This window comes from Poecilia formosa, unplaced genomic scaffold (genome assembly GCF_000485575.1).
Source record: "Poecilia formosa unplaced genomic scaffold, Poecilia_formosa-5.1.2 Scaffold70, whole genome shotgun sequence".
In the NCBI taxonomy this organism is placed as follows: Eukaryota; Metazoa; Chordata; class Actinopteri; order Cyprinodontiformes; family Poeciliidae; genus Poecilia; species Poecilia formosa.
Window position 1 is genome coordinate 1,013,027 of NW_006800009.1, and position 21,369 is coordinate 1,034,395.

At 40.1% G+C, this 21,369-nt stretch overlaps 3 protein-coding genes across 5 annotated transcripts; 2 read left to right on the top strand and 1 right to left on the bottom strand.

The window, feature by feature from the left end:
• The first annotated feature begins 364 nt into the window (after nt 1–364).
• On the top strand, nt 365–10,499 carry tfdp1a (transcription factor Dp-1, a). 2 transcript variants are annotated; one of them, XM_007555436.2, is made up of 12 exons: nt 365–484; nt 2,544–2,629; nt 4,244–4,310; nt 4,512–4,627; nt 5,740–5,861; nt 6,894–7,059; nt 7,185–7,331; nt 7,431–7,499; nt 7,621–7,772; nt 8,711–8,877; nt 9,080–9,155; nt 9,252–10,499. In XM_007555436.2, exons 2-12 carry the CDS (start codon nt 2,618–2,620, stop codon nt 9,388–9,390), a joined length of 1,233 nt encoding a protein of 410 aa, XP_007555498.1. In that variant the 5' UTR covers nt 365–484; nt 2,544–2,617; the 3' UTR covers nt 9,391–10,499. The 2 variants fall into 2 exon arrangements, with proteins under 2 accessions (XP_007555498.1, XP_007555499.1); XM_007555437.1 differs by lacking the exon at nt 365–484 and adding an exon at nt 1,626–1,730.
• A 1,957-nt stretch (nt 10,500–12,456) lies between these two features.
• On the top strand, nt 12,457–17,520 carry LOC103140333 (rhodopsin kinase-like). Its single transcript, XM_007555438.2, has 7 exons — nt 12,457–13,387; nt 14,418–14,545; nt 15,126–15,283; nt 15,704–15,787; nt 15,932–16,056; nt 16,158–16,359; nt 17,041–17,520. The coding sequence occupies exons 1-7, from the start codon at nt 12,689–12,691 to the stop codon at nt 17,328–17,330; spliced, it is 1,686 nt and encodes a 561-aa protein (XP_007555500.1). The 5' UTR covers nt 12,457–12,688; the 3' UTR covers nt 17,331–17,520.
• Nucleotides 17,521–17,809: 289 nt separating this feature from the next.
• Nucleotides 17,810–21,263, bottom strand: LOC103140399 (protein-lysine methyltransferase METTL21E-like). Of its 2 annotated transcripts, XM_016673078.1 has the most exons (5): nt 20,802–21,263; nt 20,422–20,554; nt 20,128–20,282; nt 19,630–19,747; nt 17,810–18,655 (listed from the first exon to the last, which is right to left on the bottom strand). In XM_016673078.1, exons 2-5 carry the CDS (start codon nt 20,537–20,539, stop codon nt 18,258–18,260), a joined length of 789 nt encoding a protein of 262 aa, XP_016528564.1. In that variant the 5' UTR covers nt 20,540–20,554; nt 20,802–21,263; the 3' UTR covers nt 17,810–18,257. The 2 variants fall into 2 exon arrangements, with proteins under 2 accessions (XP_016528564.1, XP_007555608.2); XM_007555546.2 differs by lacking the exon at nt 20,802–21,263 and having other exon boundaries at nt 20,422–20,745.
• Between the last annotated feature and the right edge of the window lie 106 nt (nt 21,264–21,369).

The following is a 21,369-nucleotide window of genomic DNA, read 5'->3' on the forward strand; positions in this document are numbered from 1 at the left end:
TATCTATCTATCTATCTATCTATCTATCTATCTATCTATCTATCTATCTATCTATCTATCTATCTATCTATCTATCTATCTATCTATCTATCCAAAGATAAGAAAAATGTCCTCTTCTCTTATGTTTTAACTAGAAACTTGATCTAAATGTACATTTGATTGCCTCTAAAGCGATCAGTACATTCACTTGAAGGTTTGTTTTGAAGCAGGAAACACGACAAGCAAAGTGCGGGAAAATGAACAGCACTGTCCCACTCCTGTGCAGCAGATGGCGGCACACGCACCTCTAACAATGGCTACTCTCCACCAATCCCACGAGATGTAGCGTGTGGGCACGGACTTCTGTACTGTTTTGCTTTCGTCTCCTCCACGCTGGCCAATCAGAGCAGGCCGAGGCGAGACACCGCCAAGATCAGATTGTGAGAGGCGCTGCTGTGAGCTGGGCTAGTAACTGAGTGCATTTGCTAACTTGGGAAGTGAACCGGTAAGATCCGTTTACTGACTTGTTGGGCGATACTGGCCTTCCGCGGCACAAAGCTCATGCAATTACGCATTAACCGATTGAATGTTTTAAATTTGCATTAAAAACACAGACTCGCAGCTTACAGCGTGAACTTTGAGCTAACTGTAGCACGGATCTGGATGACAGCTGGAAGTTAGCTTGTCCGCTAGCAGCTGGGCTAACAAAGCAGCGGAAATTACAGTTTCTCAACTGAGTTAGCACCTAGCTAAAATAACCAGCTGGTAATTAACAAACAACTAGTTATTGATCTACTTTATGCAGTTATCTGTTGTTGTTTTTATTAGAGTCTTCGGCTTCTATAGCAATAATGTAAATAATTGTGCTTATGTGAAAATAAAAATATTACATTTTAGGGAATATGTGATGTCTTTGCAAAGTTTTGAATTTCCTATTTTAAAATGAAAGTGTTTATAATGTTGAAGCCTTCGCGTTGTTTTTGTAGTTCAGGCAGTCATTACAAGAGCTATAACCTTATTTCGTAATTTTAAACAAAGAAATTGTGCTTTGAAAATTTTGCGAAGAAACTATTTGTTTTTAAAAATGCACAGTCTGTAAGGCTAATCCAGTATTATCAATTAGTTTTGTTTTTGAGGCATTCGGAGGTAACGCTCACACTTAGACGTCAATAACAGATTATATTAGCAATCTAAAAACAAATGTATACTTAAGAGTAATATATATTTTGTAAGTTTTGTTCGCTCTTTCAATTTTGATATTTTTTATTTGCCTTAACCTGAATAAGTTTGTTAGACTGAGGCCGCTGAATTCACCTTCAACCCTTATAAATCCTTCTTGATGAACTAGGATGGCTTACTCATTTTTTAATATAGCAGCAGTCCAGAGGGAAAAGAGTTCAAAAGTCTGGGTTAGTCGCTCATTATTTTGTTACTTATGAATAAAAGCAGAATCTTCGGTAGTTAGTCAGCACCGATTGAAAACTACCAGCTGCCATACTTGACCAACAGGCAAATCCTGGCATCCCTTACTGAATTAGCGCCCCCTAAAAAAGCGTATAATGTAAAATAAACCCTCTGGGTAAATACTGTATTATATGTGAAATGTATATCTCTTCGATTTATTTGTAAAACGGATTAAGTATATCGACATTGCCTAGTTTGTTTCCTGTTTAGATGGGATTTAGACCTCCTCTTCCTCCATTCTCAAATGCCAACAACAACAGCCGTCGAAGAGACAAGAGAGTGCACTCGTAAGTGCACAGATTCACCACTTTAACTCTATTTAACGTGGTGAATGTCCATTTATTTTTCACAGTGGCAGCTCTTGTTCGGACGAGGCTGTATTGTGCAGCAGGGGAGCGGGGTTCTCTGAATTTGTTGTGTATCGGCTCAAAGCGTGCAGGAGCTAACTAGTAGCAAGGCTAGCAGCAGCGAGCTGAACCTGAAGCTCGCTGTTAGCAGCGACGGTTAGCTAGCTGCAGTCAACAAAAGATTTCTACATTGCTGTCAACATATGATGTGAAGGCTGCTGCTGTGGCGTGAAGCCCCGCTGTCTGTGGCTGTGGCCTGTCGGTGAAGCCACATCGGTAGTTTTGCGGTGTTGTGATAAAGTTAGCGTGCTTTCGTGACCTGTAGCAGAAGTTGGACGATGCCTCTCCTCCGGACGTGCTCGGTACCTGAAGTAGGCCTTGTGCACTCTTAGCGTAGTAAAAGTTCAGAGCATCTAGGGATGGTCTAATGTGCTTTTCTACATGGAAAATGTATTCAGATGTGTCTCTCAAAGGCTCTCGGGGTTAAAAGTAAAGAAGATTGATCACATCTTGCGTATGTTTGCCAATATGAAAGAGAAATTGGAGCTAACCATAGAGATGTAGTTAGCTTTCTATAGTGTGCTTCCCAGTCAGCAAATTGAACTGGGCCTTAGTTCACAAATAACTTCAAATGATCCTTTGAAAACATGCGAATCTACATCTGACCTGGGCTTAATTATTGAAATATATTATTATTGAGTAAAACTAGAAATGTTCCAGTCATTGTAATAATTTATTCTTTTCATTTTGCAGGTATCTGAAGATTGAGTGATATAAAGCATTTTCTTTTTATCCTGACGCAGAACTCCTTTTGGTCCTTTGGGATCATGGCTAAAGATGTAAGTATATGTGTACGCCATTTAAAGATATATATATGCATTTACATCAGTTTTGAGTTGGGGCTAATCTGACCCTATGTCGGCACCAGACCTGAGTCTGATTTAGTTCTTGGACTGGATATCAGGCTGAGGCCACCAATGCAGATGACATGGTCCGGTGTTATGTTGGTCATATTTTGATGTGATTTTACTGATTATTCATATTTTAATTCATATTTTACTGATTATTCATATTTTATTCATTTTCTGCTAGAATTTAAACTTCTTCATTTACCAAGCAACTTTCAGAAGATTTTATTTCTGGCTCCCAAGTCAGTGGGAGCTTTCTACCAGTTCCACCCTGATTTCTTTGCGAGTTCATCTCTTCCTAATTACTTTTCATACATGCAAACAAACCATTTAATACCCATGTATTTAAACCTTTGAAGATCATTTTCTTTCTTATAATGAACTGGTAATATAACTTTGCCTGATTATTTGACTTAATTTAAGTCTGGCTTGTTTTATTCTTTGAAAAGTTTGAATTACAGCTTTTTTCATTTATTTTGATTCTGATGCCTGTTGAGGCAGGATCATTTCTATTAAATATTCAGATTGTGACTCCAAACCAAACCAAAATGACTTGGCGATATTATTTACTAGTGTGATGAAACCACCTTTTCTACCTTGGAAAAAGTTGAGTATGAAACCTTACTTGTGTGACATCATGAAAACATCAAAATAAATCATTGAGCATTGTGAACCTCCACAAGTTTGCTTCATCCTTGGGTACAACTTCCACATGTCTGAAGTTTCAACATTCATCTGTTCAAATTATGAGTATGTCTTTCAGACCTTTCAGAAAGGAGATGGGATCTGTATCAAAAAATGTAAATGTTTTTGTTTGAAATTATCTAATTAACCCGAGAGCAAAAACTAGGGAAGAAAATTTTGTCTGAAGCTGGTAAGAAGGTGTCATTCAACGCCATGTGGATGTTTTGCTGCAGGAGGGACTGGTGCGCTTTACACAATAGGTCAAAGTCAGGAAGCTGAAGTTTGGGACAAATGGGACTTGAAAATGGACTTGGACTCTAAGCGTTGAGAGAAATTGGTTTGTGTCTTCAGGACAACAATCACCGTCACAAAGCCCTAATCTCAATCCCATAAATCTCGACCCAGTAACACCAGTTCTGTTCAAAGGAATGGATTAAAATCCCAGCAAACTACAGTAAGAAGCCTGTAGAAGGAAACCCAAAACGTTTCATCCAAGTCATACAGGTTAATGGCGGTTCTACTCCATCAAACACTGAGGAATTACATTTTTTAATTCAAAGAACATACGAGAAAATAATCTAGTTCATCCTAAGTGACCTAAAAAGGGAAAAATTAGTTTGATTTACTCTTGAGAATGAGACAAAAGGAAAACTTTTACACTTTATGTACATTTCAATTGTAGACATTAAGACTTGCATTCATTTTGCCTTCAGTATTTGTCCATATCAAAATCAGAAAATCATTACAGAGAAATGGGTTTGTGGCTAAAGTGAATAATGAGGCTCACTTAAAGGGAATACGAGTTATCTGTTGATGGATTAAAAGTGTAATTTTCTTTTTTTTCTTTTTTTTTTTTTACAGGCTGGTCTGATTGAAACAAATGCAGAGCTGAAAGTTTTCATCGATCAGAATCTGAGCCCTAGCAAAGGTATACCTTAATATTTGTTTCTTCTTCAGCATTTGAATGAAAGTCTGCATATTTTTGAATCATTTTCTCGAATCCAGCCCCGAAGCATGCACACGTTTCCGTCCAGGTGCGTTCCTTGTTGTTTGAAAGTGAACAACAGGGGGCAATGGAGATTCATTCGCGAGTCATCCTCATCGCTGCTCTCCCTTTGTCTCCTCTCAGGTGTTCTGTCCTTGGTTACTGTCCAGCCTACAGCTGCCCCCAAACAGCTTCTACCCAAAACCCTCGGGCCGTCTAATGTGAACGTTGCTGCACACATGCAGCATGTGCCACACATGGTGAGTGCGTGGGTATAAATCTCTGTAAGGGCACCACAATGAACAAATTACTGCAAAATTTCTCCAAATCTTAAAAAAGAAACATAGCTTTGCTTCATCTTTTGTAACATAACCCCCCCCCTCACCTATTATCATTGCGAGGTGACCGGGCGGAGGGGTAGGTGCAGGCAGTTGATCCTAAGCTCATCAACCCTACAGTCAGCAGGATTACACCCATCATCTCATTATGTTGAAGCAATGTATACACAACGGAAATCAGCTTACATATCACCTTAGCGAAGGAATAGATCACCTATCCCCTGGAGGCCTGCTCATGTTGATGTTGGTGGGGAACGCACACGCTCACCAAAAGTCCAGAAACGTTTTCCAGAAAAGCAGGAGTTGGATGTTCTGATGCTTCGATGTGTAAAGGAGACTCGGGGGGGCCGAGTTTATCAGATCGATTCAAACCTTCGGTCTGAGCAGCCGTAGCTTCTCTACAGCCTGACGTGAACTTCCCCTTGAATTCAGTCACCTGCACCATCATAGTCAAAGGTAGAATTCACAATGATGTAGACTATGAAATCTGAAATGTTACTGACCTCATCTGTAATATAAGGTCATAAAAAGCTTCCTCTGTGGTTATCAAGTTTTTGTCTTCCAGCGACGTCTTCCATTCTTTTTCAGCTGCTCTATTAATAAAAAGAAGAATTTATAGAAATTTGCTAGATGTTAAAGTAGACAGATAATTTATTAAGCCCATGTGGGAAATTGTTTTGCAACAACAAAAACAAGCAAATGAGTAAAAATGATTTAAACAAACAAAAAATAAAACTTCGGCCCATAAAGTAACCTGAACTTGAGTTGCATTCAGTCATTTTAACTTTTTGAATGCCGTAGACATTGGCTGTTTAAAAAAGCTCATTCCTAATTAAAACCTTTAGCTGTTGTCGAACTGATCCAGAAAATATTACTTCACTGTTTTAATGTAATCTAAACCCTGTTAAATACGCTTTTTTTCTTTTTCTCTAAAGAATATCGGTTAAAGAAGATTTAATTTTCCGTTTGCTGCCCCATACGGTCGCCGGTCAGTCTGATTGTTCTCACCGCTTCTTCCGCCCTCTCCTTTGCAGGTGATTGGGACGCCGCAGAGGCCGACGGTATCGAACACGATTCTGGTAAACAGTCCGCACACGCCCAGCTCCCAGTTCCTAACTCAGACCCAGCCCGCTGATGCCTCGCCCTGGTCGTCAGGGTGAGTTGTTGCTGAGCTTTGTGAAGCTTAAATTCAACATAAAGCACATTGCGAAAGCATAGGTACTCCCTGCGTTTTTATGCCGTTTTGTTACATTACATGCAAGCAAAACCTGAGGGTATTTTATTGAGATTAAACGGCATTAACCAACGCATAAAATTGCATAATCATGAAGCGGGAGGAAAAGGACCAATAGTTTAAAAACGCATCTCAAATAAAATGTAAAAGATTTTTTTGTTTTTATTGAGTCCCTATGAGTTGAATGTACGTTGAAACCCATTTGGTGGAGTAACAGCTGCACATCTGTAACAAGCTCACATACATAGACGCTTTTTTGGATTGGACGCAGAACCTCTCCAAGTAGCCATTTTCAGGTGTTTGCATGGATTCTTAATTCGACTTGGATCTGGAAGCATAAATTTGATCTAAAAAATGTCACTGTAGCTCTGGCTGTTTGATGTCATTCTCCTAGTTCTAGTTATTTTGCAGACACTTTTTCACTGTGGAGGTAATGTGCTCGAGTTCGTTTTCCCCTGAATGATCTTTAAGCAAATTTTAAACAGGGTTTCTTATTCTTATATATATATTTTTTAAATTAATGGTCTCATTCTGTCACGTCTTGGTATGTTTGCAGTTGTGGCAAATTAGTAAAAGTTTTGGATTGAACAGAGCTACGTTAAATGTTTAGAGCTTTTTCTTCCCTAACAGCTTTCTCCTTGACCTTCCTGTCATAATTATTTTTTGGTCTTCATGATGCTGTTTGTACTGTAATGTTCTTAACAGAAGAGCTGAATTTATACTGAGATTAAATCAGGTGGACTCTATTTACTATGCATTTAAAAAAAAAAGGTATATTATTTTGTTTCTATTTCTCACTTATTCAACCTTTATGGGTCTTCCCCCATAATGTTTGTGAAACGTGAAAAACTTCAAGGTGTGCGAGTGGTTTTTGTCTTTCCAAGTGAAGAAGTTCATAATGCGTCGCCATGTTTAGACGTGTAGTGACGGGGCAGGGGGGGGCTCTGTCCACAGAAAGCGGGGTAAAAAAGGGGAGAAGAATGGAAAGGGCCTGAGACATTTCTCCATGAAAGTGTGCGAGAAGGTGCAGAAGAAAGGAGTCACCACCTACAACGAAGTGGCAGACGAACTGGTGGCAGAATTCAGCTCTGCAGACAACCACATGTCGCCTAACGACTCGGTGAGTTTTGGAGTTGTCTCCAAAGCGAGGCGGTGGCAAAATTGATTCAAAATCGGTATTTTGTGGTAATTAAGCAATTTTCTTATCTTTTTTTTTTTTCTTCTTCTTTTTTTTTTTTCCCCCAGCACGTTTATGACCAGAAGAACATACGGCGGCGCGTTTACGACGCCCTCAACGTGCTCATGGCCATGAACATCATCTCCAAAGAGAAGAAGGAAATCAAGTGGATTGGCTTGCCCACCAACTCCGCACAGGAGTGCCAAAACCTGGAGGTACAGAGGAGGAAACCTTTTTCCACCTCGCCGTCTCCAAACGTTTTACAACAGCTCCTCGTCTCAGCTGCTGCTGCTGTTGTTTGATTTGCTCTTCAGGTGGAGAGACAAAGGCGGCTGGAGAGGATTAAGCAGAAACAATCACAGCTGCAGGAGCTCATACTGCAGGTGAATGGAGCGTGGATCGTTCAGGACTGAACGATAAAATGGAAATCATAAGTATTTGCCTCACCCCAGACAGGAAAGCATCTGGTAGCTACTTAACAGTTCGTGTTTTGTGTCTCGACAGCAAATAGCCTTCAAGAACCTCGTTAAGAGGAATAAAGAGACAGAGCAGCAAGCAAACAGACCCCCACCTCCAAACTCCATCATCCACCTTCCATTTATCATCGTCAACACCAGCAAGAAGACCGTCATCGACTGCAGCATCTCCAACGACAAGTACGTGATCGCCAGCTCTTTCATGATTTAAGCTCAACTCTGGTAGAAGAGAAACTTTCACACTGACGTCATTCTAGCAACTTTTGAACTCCTGTGAAGTCCACACCAGGAAATTAAATGGCCAAATTGCCTCATTACGCACTCGAATGCTACAGAATCCTCTCCAAGGCATTAACATTGTGATGGGTCGATATTTTCTCACACCAAAAATATGAAAGTTTTATTCTTCAAGCTTCACAATCGACTCGGCTTTGGTGAAATGTTTTCTCGGTCTCATAAAGTCAACTTCCTGCCTCTGTGCTGAATTACAAATATGCAGCATGAGTCATTTGCTGTGAAAAATTTGACTGTTATACAATTTAAAGCCTTGCAAGAAGTTCTGCAGGAAACATGCAGTTCTCACTTCAGCAGAGGAACGACCAAACGAGTTCAGATGAAAGGTTTGTTCAGAAAGATGATGCACCATTGACCATTTTCAAGTTCCTTTGAAACATTTTTTGTGCAATTAGTTTGAAAGTAAATACAAAGTATTTTTAAGCAAATTGTGTTTAATATTCAGGTAATATTCATCTTTCGTTCTCTGTTTTAGTTTGTATTTTCCTGGCTCAGTAGAAGCCAGGAACATGATCTATGATGCAATCATAGATCATGTAGCTCATGCACTGCTGAGAGATTTAGTTGATCTCTCAGATGTTGTAAAGCTTAGACCAGACGGTGCGGATTTTGTTGCTGTCCACTTTTGCAGTTTAGGTTGTTCTGCACCAAGTTGTTGTAGAAGTGGAAAGGAGCAATCTGCGATAGCGAATGCTGGATTTTGAAATGTTTGCTGCTGAAACGGCTTCCGTTTCACTCTGTCTCCAGAGCGGTCTTTTCCCATCCACGCCAAAGTGGGAATCCTGACGTTTTACCGCGTCTCCCGTTCTGCTCCTTGTCTCCAGGTTCGAGTATCTGTTCAACTTCGACAGCATGTTTGAGATCCACGACGACATTGAGGTGCTAAAGCGCATGGGCATGGCCTGTGGCTTGGAGGTGGGGAAGTGTTCTCCTGAAAACCTGAAAATTGCACGAAGCCTGGTGCCAAAAGCCCTGGAGCCTTACGTTATAGGTAAATGCTTTCAGACTTGTGCCGGTGTCTGAAAGAAATGGCGGTTCAGATGAAAATGAAATGGAGAAACGGTTTGACTACATTAGGATATGTTTTCATTCATGTCAGGTTATGTAAATCTATTTGGCAGTTGTTTTTAGCGAGTAAATAGTTCAGCAGGCGTCATGTGTTCACCGTGTTTGTCCAAATAATTTTCTTGAAGAAATGGCAAAAGGCCCCATCAGCAACGTCTACATCACTGGAGGCTCTTCTGCCAATGGAGGTCGTTACACTGCAAGGTAGGAAGCAGATCTTATTACCTTATGGGTCCCCCCTCCCTCAGTTTATTCAGGTTTATCTCAATTTTGACCTTAATTTCCGCTTTTATGTCGTAGTGACGGCTGCACTGACGGCACCATGGCGTCCAGCTCAAACGACTCTCACTACAGCGGGTCTCGTGTTGAGACCCCCGTCTCTTACATGGGGGACGACGACGAGGAGGACGAGTACGAGGAAAACGACGACGAAGACTAACCCTCCCACAGCTCGCCACTCCAACGAGCGCAGTCCTTCAAACCACAGTCACCATGGGAATCGAATCCCCCCCCTTTTTTTCGTGTGCGCTTCTTGAAACCCCCCCGCCCGTCCCCCGTCCCTGTGTCCCACGCCTGTATTTCTGTCTGGCTTTCTCAGGGCTGTAGATGAATTTTGAACAAGCAGAGGCAGCGCTCTGCTCCCGAATCACGTGCACCTGCACCACAGCTCTGGGTGTGGGGGGGGAGGTGCGATCCAAGGGAACTGTAGGCTTTTTCTTTTTTTTTTTTGGTATTTTTTGTTGGGTTTTGTTGTTTTTTTTGTTTTTTTCGTTTCAACTCGGCCACCTGAAGTCTACGTACGTCTAATCTTGTTTTTCAATAAGCCATCCCACTATGAAAACACACTGCTGTTGGAGAATGTAAAATGTACCTGTTTAAATAGTTACTTGTTTATTATTTTTGCTATTAACCTTTGGCAGACAGACATTATGATCAAAATGTTCCCTAATATGTCTGCGTTAACGTGCTGTTAGTCTCCTCGGCGGGTGTTGGAAACGGCGTCCCCGGTCGGGACTCCGTCCGACCCGTCGGTACATTTTCATTTTTGTGTTCTGCACAATGATTTAAGATAGTTTCCCATTGAGATGGGTTGGCTTCCTCTTGTTTTGTAGGCAGCTGCTTTCTGATCCTGTTTGCTAGTTTTGTTTTGTTTTTGTTTGTTTTTTTTTTTGTTTTTTTTGTATTCTGGAGTTGAGGAATTTTTCACCGCCGCCCTGTTTGACGTCTCGGTAGTGTTTACAAAAAAATGTCAGCAGCGAGGTAAAGACTCATAACCCAGGCTCCTGATAGGTAAATAAGCTTTGTTTGTTAATTAAGTATATAAATCCTACAAAGATTGTAGCTTATAGTATCCTTTAGAGGCCAGTGGTTAAGATAGACCTTTCAAAAATTATTGATGTAACACAATGTGTGGTTGTATAGATCTTTGTGTATTCCCTTCAAAGATCTCCCTTTTAAAACTGAGCAACATGTGTACTGACTCTTCCAAATACCTTTTTCTGTAATCTAATATAAGTTTGCAAATTAAAATATAGATTGTTTTAATAAGTTTGCATCTACCGTTTTTGTTGGAAGTGGAAACTCTGAAGTTAAAGACGCATCCTGGATCTCGCATTTTGTTTTATTTACCTTAAAGGACCAAACATCATTTCTGAGCAAATCGTCAGCTGGTTATATAATTTTAACCAATTTTAACAATGTATTTTCAAAGCATTTACAAAAAAATATATATATGCACAGAAAAGTCGGGCACAATCAACCAAAACTGCAAAGCTTCAACTAAAACTTAGTGCTCTTCAATTGCCCTTTTGTCTTTTTCCTTAAAATTCAAGTTTAAAAGGTAGGAGGTGCACACTTGGGTAACGTGCACTATTTGTTTCTGCAAAGCTCCAGATCAGTGGAGAGAATCTGCCTGTGAAAAACCAGCCACTTTATTATTATAGATTTCTTATGTTTATGCTTTTTTGTTAGACTATTATGTTTCAAGTCATCAAAAAAAGGTAACCTGAATAAATACAAAAGTGGTTTTCTAATTATTTATTTTACTGAGGAGGAAACTCTATTAAAACTAACCTGTCTTACATGATTTTTTTTAAAAATCTAACATAAATATGATTTTCGACACCGAGACATCAGACATAACTAGAATAAGTTTCACAATATAAAATAAGTTATCTAGAAATACAACACATCATGAATTCATGGATTACAAAGCAGCTTCTAAAGCTTTGAGACTACAGGGAGACCTCTGGTCTACAAATGGCGAAAACATGAAACCTTCACAAGAACAACCAGAGTATCAAAATTAAGAGATTAATGACGACTCCTTCTGAAAGTCAGAAACAAATCCAGGACATCCGAAGCACTGGAAGCCTCACTCATCTGATGTCAAGGTCAGTAGCTTATTAAAAACAAAGTGTGAACAAAAATGTCATTTTCTACGACGCGAGGCTCATCTCATCTCACATCAGTCTGAAAATATTATTGATCCTGTTTTTCGATTTAATTTGGACTGGAGAGAGAAGTAGAAATTTTTTGAAAGTTGCATCCTGTATCGTTGATCCTCAAGTATGACGTGACTTAAAATACTCGAGCACACTTGAGTTTTGCGATGTAACAATAATTCATATCGCACCACAAAATCCATGTACAAAGTTTTATTTTGGTCTCATCTGATCAGAGCAAATCCTTCCACGTGTTCGCTGTGTCACATTAAACAGGATTTGTAGGGTTTATTTTTTTTCAAACATTGGCTTTCTTTCTGATACTTCCATAATTTGTTCTTACCTGAGCCATGAATCTTTGCAGCTCCTCCAGAGTTACCATGCGCCTCTTGGCTGCTTCAGCAACGAGAGCTCCGTTTGTGGTCAGTCAGTTTAGGTGAAACACCAAGTCTTCGTAGGTTTGCATTTGAGTTATACTTACATTTTCAGATGTTAGATTGAACTGATGTATCAAGTTGTGGTAAAATTACACACAATTACACTCTTAAGTAGTTGATGTTTCCTTGGATTAGTTTAACAATATCAGAGTAAAATAAGGCCAAAACAAATGAATGGCACTTTTTTCTTATTTGTAGAAAAGTGTGAAGCCCATTTCCTTCCAAGTAACAGACATGACCTGCGTTGTTTTGCTTTGTCACATAAAATCTCTGTATTCTTCACCATCAGGCAGCTTGCTTTTAAATGTTTTGGAGAAGTACATTATATTTATTAGTTGTTTTTTTTTATAATTTGCAGGTCATTGCATTGTTTTCCTTTTAATCTTTAATTAGGATAAGCATTAGCAACAAACAACTTCTGTTCATAGTCGGCCTCATTCGGTTTTAGACCTTTTTGCTTTTTCAAACTACAGCAAAATGAGTCGAGCCCACTTGCACCGGTTGACTCCTGCAGACGGTTCTGGAGTTGTACTGTTCCAGCAGGTGCTTGCACACTTTGTCTGGGGCATCGGGGTTTTAATGGATTACTGAAAGGTGTTGACTCAGGTGTGTGTGTGTTCCTGTGTGTGTGTGTATTTGTGTAGCACAGTCCCTCAAAGTATGCTGCAGTCTTCTTGAGTTGCATTTCCCCCTCTTATGCTCCCTCTACCAACTCCTCTGTCTCCTGTTTCCTCGCTCCTTTTTCCCCTTTTCCACCCTCACTTTTGGAGAGTAATTATTAGCAAACATCATCTGCCTCCGCTCTCTATTTGCAATGTCTTCCCTCTCCTTTGCCTAACACTCACTTGCCCTCAACATGGATATTGGAGGACTGACCACTGTGGTAGCAAATTCTGCGTACATCAACGCACGTGGAAGCATCGATGGCTCCAACCCTGCAGCAGCGCGGGATAAGAAGTACCACGCTCGCCTCAAACTGCCCCACATCACCATCTGCGAGGGCCTGAGGGACACCCTCGATTTGGCCTTTGACTCGGTCTGCGTGGAACAGCCGATCGGCAAACGCCTCTTTAGGGAGTTCTTGGAAGCGAATAAAGAGTATCACGGCGCTTGTCGTTTGTGGAAAGACATCGAGGACTATGACCTGGCAGAGGACTCCGACAGAGGAAAGAAAGCCTCCAAGATTGTCCAGAGGTACATGGACCCATCTGCCAAACACTTCTGCCCATACCTTCCTGAGGACATCATAGCCAAGGTAAAGGAAAACCTGGAGGCTGTAGGGGACGATTTGTTCTCTGCATCGCTGGCCAAAACGCTGGAGTACCTCCGAGAGGCCCCTTACACATTCTATCTGGAGAGCATGTACCTGAAGAGGTTCCTGCAGTGGAAGTGGCTGGAGATGCAGCCCATGGATGCGGACTGGTTCCTGGACTTCCGTGTGCTGGGGAAAGGTGGCTTCGGCGAAGTGTCTGCCTGTCAGATGAAGGCCACCGGGAAACTTTACGCATGTAAGAAACTCAACAAGAAGAGGCTGAAGAAGAGGAAAGGCTATGAGGTGAAAACCCTGCACTTTTTTTTCTCTGTCTGTTGCTCAGCTGGCTTTGAAAACACACAATGTCTTTAGAGTCGATTTAGAAAAAGGACTTTATCTTCTTTGTTGATGATTATAATAAAATAAAGTATGTAAAATCTATAAACGTCAAGCACCAGAAGAAAAAGTTTCATCTTATTTTTTAAGAAAAGGATAACAAATTCTGTCAAAATCAAAGTTTTCACATCATCAGATAGTCTGCACCTCACACTGTGTGACTGATCTGCAAGAACTCGATCACGTCATAACAGATAGTGATGGATAGTGAATGCACAGCACCTGAAACGTTGGATGATGTTGCAACCAAGACGTCCCTAGACTGAGGCAATGCAAACACTGACGCTATGACGACACCGACTTTTACTTGTGCAACATTTTCAGCTGTGCATATATTTATGACTCTTTTACAGTTAAGCAAACATCAGACTTCCTCCTCTTCAATTAGATATGCAAAAGTGGGAACTGGTGAAAGTTTATTTTTCCCACACAGCAGACTGCACGATTTACGACAATTTCGACTCATAAAGCGTTTTGTTGCATGAATTTATCACTGGTTTCTTTACTTTGTCAGGCATTACATTCAATTAGACGCCCTGTTGGGTGCTTTTTGTTCCAAAGAAGTGAATAATAAAGGTATTAATTTAGCTTTATGTATTAGCAAAAGTGTTCTGTGCTTGCCAGGCTGCAGGGGTGTTAATCATCTTTGTCCCTGCCTCTGTCTCATTTGGCTTTAGCCTGCAGAATTAAACACTGAGACAGGGATAGAGTGATTACTGGGGGCTTTACTGAAAAGCTCCTCTGAAGGGAACTCCTTGCAGTTATATCTTGCCCTTGACTTGGCTGAGGTCATCCTGCAAAATGCACGTCCCACTTCCTCCCAAAAAAAATGCCACAGACCCTCGAACTAATGCACAAGGCTCCGTTGTAGCTTTTTGTTGTTTAACGTCACTTATCTCCTTTTATTAAAATCGCCTCCCGTGTTTTATCCCTGTAGGGGGCAATGGTGGAGAAGAGGATTCTGGAGAAGGTCCACAGTCGCTTTATTGTCTCGTTGGCTTACGCCTTCCAGACAAAGGACGAGCTTTGTCTGGTCATGACCATCATGAATGGAGGAGACCTCAAGTAAATTCACCATGCAAACCACACACAGTTTTTTTAGCCCACTTTTTCAACATAAGAATAACTTGATGTGAAAGGAATGGCTTAAAAAAGGCGAGATGAAACTTCAGCAATTATACCAAGTATAATTTAACTCTAACTTCTGTGCATGAATTTATTTCTCGCATCTTTTTGCTTGCTTATAAAATCCAAACTCACGTTACTCAGATGAAGGATCTCGGCAACATTAATGCCAAGCAGAAGGGCACAAGTTCAGAATCGGTTCATGCAAATACGTCCCAAAGGAAGGCTTTATGAAGGCAAAACAAGGCATCCATTTTAAGAGGACGCGTAATGTTTTGTGGGTTCTCCTAAAGCGCTGACCTCCTATCGTCATTTACAGTTGAAAACAAGTTCGAATTCTGCTTTTCCAGAAAATTTGACTTTTTAAAAAAAAAAATAGTTTTCAATTCATATTCACTAACTTAAATTAAAATACATGAAAAATATCAATGGGTATTATAATATCCATCTGTACACAATATAATGTTTAGCAGCGTTCTTTACATGTGAAGAGTCGTCCTCTGCTGTTTGCTCTGTTCAGGTACCACGTCTACCTGGTGGATGAGAACAACCCGGGGTTTGATGAGCCCAGAGCCTGTTTTTACATCGCTCAGATCATCCAGGGTCTGGAGCATCTCCACCAGAAACGAATCATCTACCGTGACCTCAAACCAGAAAATGTGCTGCTTGACAATGATGGTAAATGCCCTTAATGAAACCTCAGTGCTTGTAGATCACACCGATCCTCTCCACGCTCTGGTCATCCGGTTGGCAGAAGATTCTGCAGAGTCCGCTGTCGAACAGCCGGACTCAGAAATAGTTGCCTCCCATTGGCCGTCAGATTGCTCAACAATGCCATCAGTAAGACTGTGTGAAAGTGCTAAGTTACTCATATTTTGTAATATATTATTATTTGTATATTTATGTATTTATAGACACACTTGTGATTTTCTGTAGTTCGTTTTTTGTGCGTTCCGGTGGCCAGGTGATGACATTTCATTGCCAGTTTCACTGTTGTGTCTTTGTGCAACGACAATAACATAATTCTACGTCCAAAAAAAAAAAAAAGTTAAATTTTATGTGGTATTCTATTAATTTGATTCTAATTTGTTTAAACAGGTAATGTTCGTATATCTGACTTGGGTCTTGCTGTAGAGCTAAAAGAAGGCAAAACAATGACCAAAGGCTACGCTGGAACACCAGGTCAGTCTAATTTTACCTTCTTATTGTCTCCATTTATGACCACCTAAAGTTTTTTCTGTGCAAGTGTCACGGTCGTTGTTACTGCCACCATATTTGTGTCTCTATAACTATAATGGCCTGTCCTGATTATTTTTCCTCTTGCAGGTTACATGGCTCCAGAGATGCTGAAAGGAGATAAATATGACAGCTCGGTGGACTACTTCACCTTGGGGGTGACTCTGTACGAGTTTATCGCAGCTAAGAATCCGTTTAGAAACCGAGGAGAAAAGGTTAGGCTGTTTTTGGCAGCTGCGGCTGTCGACTCGTGTGGAAATGTTGGAGTTTTTATAGGATAAACGAGCTGATGAGAGGTTGTTCGTCGTCTGCTCAGGTTGAAAGAGAAGAGATGAAGGAGCGCATGCTGAACCGCGTGGTGACCTATACGGACAACTTCAGTGAACACGCGAAATCGCTGTGTGACGGGCTGCTGGCGAAAGAGGTCGATCAGAGGATGGGGTTCAAGAACGAATGCTGCGACGAAATCAGAGCGCATCCTTTTTTCAAAGACATTAACTGGAGGAAACTCAATGCAGGTACGCAGCCTTCGATCGTTTCTTGAGTTGACATATGAGAACCACAAATACAGAGAATTGTATAGTTGTGTGTTTATACCATAGTCCAACGCAAACTATTACCTAATTGTGAAGTGGAAAGAAATAGATGAATGTTAGTGCAAATCTAAAATGTTTGGCATACATATATATTGAGCCCCTTTTACTCTGATGTCCCTAAACAAATTTCAATACAACTACTGCCTTCAGAGGTCAATAACTAGTGAGTAGAGCTCACACACCATCCCCACCATGAAACATGATGGTGGCAGAATCATAAGGGGATAATTTTCTTCAGTGTGGAAAGAAAATATGCTAAAGTTTATAAAGTTGGTAAAGAAAACCTGAAAGACGGTGCCAAAGACCTGAGACTGGTGGAGAACAACGAAACAACACAAATAGAGGTATAAGGGGTTAAATGTTAATGCATGCCACACTTTTCAGACTTTTATTCTGTAAATATATCATTTTCCCTCTGATTCACAATTGTCCACTGATTATCACATAAAATTCCAGAGTTTATGAAGTTTTTATGTGTTGGTAATTCAAATGTAACAGAATGTCAAAACATTCAAACATTCATTAATGGTTTTCTAACGCTATAAAGTCTCAGTAGGCACTAGCAAAACTTTAACTCATTGATTTTTTTTCTGAACTCCTCAGGTATCCTTCCGCCTCCTTTCGTCCCCGACCCTAAGGTAGTCTACGCCAAGGATCTGGATGACGTCGGGGCTTTCTCTTCGGTGAGGGGTGTCGCTTTGGAGGATCCCGATAAGACATTTTTCGACGAGTTTGCTACAGGCAACATCTCGATCCCCTGGCAAGAGGAGATGATTGACATGGGCATTTACGGAGAGCTGAACCTCTGGGGACCTGAAGGCACCATCCCAAACGATCTCCGCAGAGAGTCCATCCTGGAGCAGCCAAAGTCCTCGACCTGCTGCATATCGTAAAGTCGTGGACACAAACTGAAAATAAATGCAGTTAATAGACTTGTATTTCTGTAGAAGAGGTGTTGTTAAAGCCCCCCATGAAGGACAAAAGTGTCTTCTGAGCTTTCTGACTACAGATGGAGAACGTTTTGAACTGTTTTCCTTTCCTGGAAATGCAAAGGACAAAATAAAGGCGAAGCTTGAATTTGGAGAGGACTTCATTTAGTAATTCCAAACAACGTAACTTCATTTCATGTGGTCGTGTGCTGAATTCACACAAGGCGTTTTTAAAAATCCCATTAATAGAGTTTTAGTAATTATGCATCTGGTGCTGTCAGTAATTTTCCGAACATTTCAAAAGCTTTGTTTTTATTTTTTTGTCAACATGCTGCTATAGAGCATATGCCATTTATGTGAATGTGTTTTTTTCTTCTTTACAAATTATAAAACTGATTTTATTCCACGCTACCAGGCCCAAAAAGCTCAAACTTTCACACTTGTTTTTAAATATTTCATAAACATTTATTTATTGATCAACTATTGTCACTTATAATGAATAACTGTGAATGAAGCACTGTGTCAGGTTGGTTTTTTCTGAGGTAAATAATAGGAAACTAATTATTTCTAAAAATATATATATATTGTTCAGAAGTAGAAAATGTTTAAAAAGATTAAAATAAAAATAGTTTATTCATATGAAATCTTGTGTCAGGAACTTTGCATTTTGCAATATGGTGTTTATACTCCAGTCAAGGAATGTCATACAGGCCCGTATCAAAACCGAAAGGGTACTTGGAAAGTATTACAGTGATTTGATTTCATGTGACATTACTGGAAAATATGAACTGTATGATAACGGAACAAGCCAAACATTTCCTTTAAACCAACAAAAGACAAATAAATTTAGGAAGTTCGTAAACTAGTTTCCAGCTTTTACATCTCGTTTGTTCACTCCTTTGCTGTGGCCTTGTATATACACATATTCTCCTGCGGTACCTCAACAAGCAGCGTTGTGTTGAAGCTGCTCTTAAAGCACTCTGTGAACCTCTGGTCTGACTGGAACCTAAGTTTGTTCGCCCAAAGCAGGGTCGTCCCGCTCCCTCGTCTGCAGAAGTGAAGCATAGTGTTCAGCAGTTCCTCAAGGAAATCGTGGTGATACACCACATCAGCTGCAAGCACATAATCGTAGCGGTAGGACGGGAAGGGGAAGTCTCGCTCCAGCTCCTGGCCCCAGGAGAGGGCAGCCACCTGAGGGATGTAGCGGGAACGGCCCTTGGTATTCCGGCGAAGGTTGAAGGACAGATTAGACAAGATGTCAGGCAAATCAGTAGCCGTCACCCAGGCACCTGTTGGAGACGTAAGACATTTTTGAGTGACATACTTTTAAAATATACAAAAATGTCAAAAAAATAAATAAAAGGAAAAGTAGAAAAATTTGCATTGCTTGTGAAAATTCAGCTGTAAGCTTAATGTGTTTGGTGAAAATTGCAGAAGCGTTTGAAGTCAACCGCAGAAGAATTGCAGAAATATGAAAAATAAGGAGAAGCAGCAGAAAAAGCAAAACAGTCTGTATAAAACTTGTATTGAAAAACTGCTGAAAATGAGTGAAAACTTTAAGTCAACGTAAAAATCCCAGCTATGGAGTCTCATAAATTTGTCCAGTTCGACTGCTTACAAAGCTAGATTGTAAGGCCATCTGTTCAAGAGCTGTGTGTGTGTGTTATGGTTTTTTAGCTAATATGTCAAAAATTGTGGGTCACTAAATGTGAGCCACTAAATATAAAATTGTGGAGTAAAAGTTTCAAACGTTTACTCTACCTAATGTGCAAGCAGAGTTTGTAAATTAAACTGAGCTAAAACAAACAAACAAAAAAAAACTGAAGCTAGCTAAAATACTTATAATAGCATGCAGGCTATCGCTAGCATGTTGATCTGATGTAACTGACGTCACGCAGTTCGCAACAAGCTACATTAAAACTAAAATTAGCTACAAAGCTATTCACACCAAAAAACAAACCTACATTAAAGCTAAAATTAGCTACAAAGCTAAAACATTCATACCAAAAAATAAACCTATATTAAACCTAAAGTTAGCTACAAAGCTAAAACATTCACGCCAAAAAATTTACCCACATTAAAGCTAAAATTAGCTACAAAGCTAAAGCATTCACGCAAATAAATAAATTAATAAATAAATAAATAAATAAATAAAAATGCATCAGCCAATAAAAACAACTAAAATTTAACAATATCCATCCATCCCTTTTCAAGAATTTAAAAATAATTTATTACCGTTCAAACCATGTAAACACAAACTCACCTAACAAACTTGCCACTATGGAGAGTAAGCCCGTTCCAGCTCCGAGCTCTAGCACTGCTTTGTCCATCAGGTTCATTTGTTGCTGGTTGTTTTCTAAGAACTGACAGAGAGCTATTGCCTATAAAAAGAGACATTTTTTTTAATTGTGTTTTTTACATTTATCAGCAGTGGCAATTTTTAATATGGACCAGGTAGCTATAGTTGCCCAGAGTGGCATCAGAAAGAGGAAGGCCACACAAATATAAAATAAAAAACAAATTAGGTGCACATTTTGTACCGGTGCAGTCAATGGACATCTGCCACCCCATTGCAGCTGAGAATAGTGTGACTATTTAACTTGCTTTGTATGAATTTGCACTGCATCTTCCTAAAATGTAGACAATCTCCTGTATTTTGATTGGTTGGGGGGTGGCAGTAAGCATGCCTCACTCAGGGAACCATTCATGCAAAAGCAACTGTTGTCCAGTGAATTTGCAGAGTGGTGATGGAAGAACTTACCCCAGGCCAAATCAGAGCTCCGTATGAGTCCATAGACTCCCGGATGTTGATTTCATGACCAACAAAATGAAAGGACTCCTTTCCCAGGGGATAGTAAAGGCTCGGCTCCCAGACATTCCTCCTGTCCAAACCCTCTCTTGTCATCATATCTTTGTCTGTTAAAGTTTCAGCACAAGACATCAGATACATTTATATATTTGCGTTGGTCAAGCTTTGTAATGAAGTAACTGTATAAAAATAGTTCTCTGTTCTTTTCAGTGACAACTTGTCGTGGTAGGGTGAATTGTGGTTTACCCAGATCGGTCATTTCTTCCTTGCTCTGCAGTTTCTCATCATGACTCATGATTTCTTTCCTTCTGCTTTCCGAATTCTTTGGTAGAAAAGGTTGGCTGGTTGATAGCAATCCTTCCATGTCTTCTGAACAGTGCTGAGAGATGAGAACAGCACAAAGATTTCCTCTATTATCTGATGTGGCAACCAGAGCTAATGCAGAGTTTTCTAAAGAAATTACAATCTGCTGAAGTTCAGAACAAGTATGGAAAGTAGTTTCTAATACTATCAGGTATTTTTTTTTTCCAATGCAAAACACATATGGTGTCATTCTTTAGCCATCTCAGTAGGTGGAAGGAAAATTATTAGTTGAAATGTTAAATTTCAGAAAATGTGAAACATACCTTCAGGAAGCGGTATCCTCCTCTTCTAATTTATTTATTTTTTTTGCCACAGAGTGCACACCTTTGTGGGTTGAGTTCATGTCTTTATAGAGACGGCATCATCTGTACTCTGTGACCTGCCTCTGAGGGAAGCAGGGGTCTATGCCAGGGACCCCTCCCAACGCTTCAACAGCAGCTTGCATCGTGTGATGCAATCCTCTGCTATGCCGCACACGTGCAGATGATTTAAGCACTAAATGATTGAAACCTTCTCCCATGCGCCCCCACCTTTCATCCTCTTCCTCACATCTTCTGTCGTTTTATAACAGTCCCAATATGTTCTCTTGATTGGCTTGACGATATGCGAGTTATTGCGCCTTTAAATTTAATAATGTGTGTCATGCAGTAATTATTCCCTTCTTCTAGTGCAAACCTGCTCACAAAAGATGGAGGCAACCAGATCAAAAAAATAATGTTTGGTCAACTAATTATTTAAACAACTTTATTTGGATCTCTAAACGTAAAAATTAAAAGCAAAGATTTATGTTGGCAGATTATGGTTCGAAGTATTCTTTCTATAAGAGCTTAT

Coding starts and splice junctions, on each gene's coding strand:
- tfdp1a (XM_007555436.2), top strand. Junction 7,500..7,620: donor TGCAGGAGCTCATACTGCAG/GTGAATGGAGCG, acceptor GTGTCTCGACAG/CAAATAGCCTTCAAGAACCT. Junction 9,156..9,251: donor GGAGGTCGTTACACTGCAAG/GTAGGAAGCAGA, acceptor TTTATGTCGTAG/TGACGGCTGCACTGACGGCA.
- LOC103140333 (XM_007555438.2), top strand. CDS start 12,689: ATGGATATTGGAGGACTGACCACTGTGGTAGCAAATTCTGCGTACATC. Junction 15,788..15,931: donor AGGCTACGCTGGAACACCAG/GTCAGTCTAATT, acceptor TTCCTCTTGCAG/GTTACATGGCTCCAGAGATG. Junction 16,057..16,157: donor TTAGAAACCGAGGAGAAAAG/GTTAGGCTGTTT, acceptor TCGTCTGCTCAG/GTTGAAAGAGAAGAGATGAA.
- LOC103140399 (XM_007555546.2), bottom strand. CDS start 20,728: ATGACACCATATGTGTTTTGCATTGGAAAAAAAAAATACCTGATAGTA. Junction 19,748..20,127: donor GAGCTCTGATTTGGCCTGGG/GTAAGTTCTTCC, acceptor CTCTTTTTATAG/GCAATAGCTCTCTGTCAGTT. Junction 18,656..19,629: donor CATAGTGGCAAGTTTGTTAG/GTGAGTTTGTGT, acceptor CGTCTCCAACAG/GTGCCTGGGTGACGGCTACT.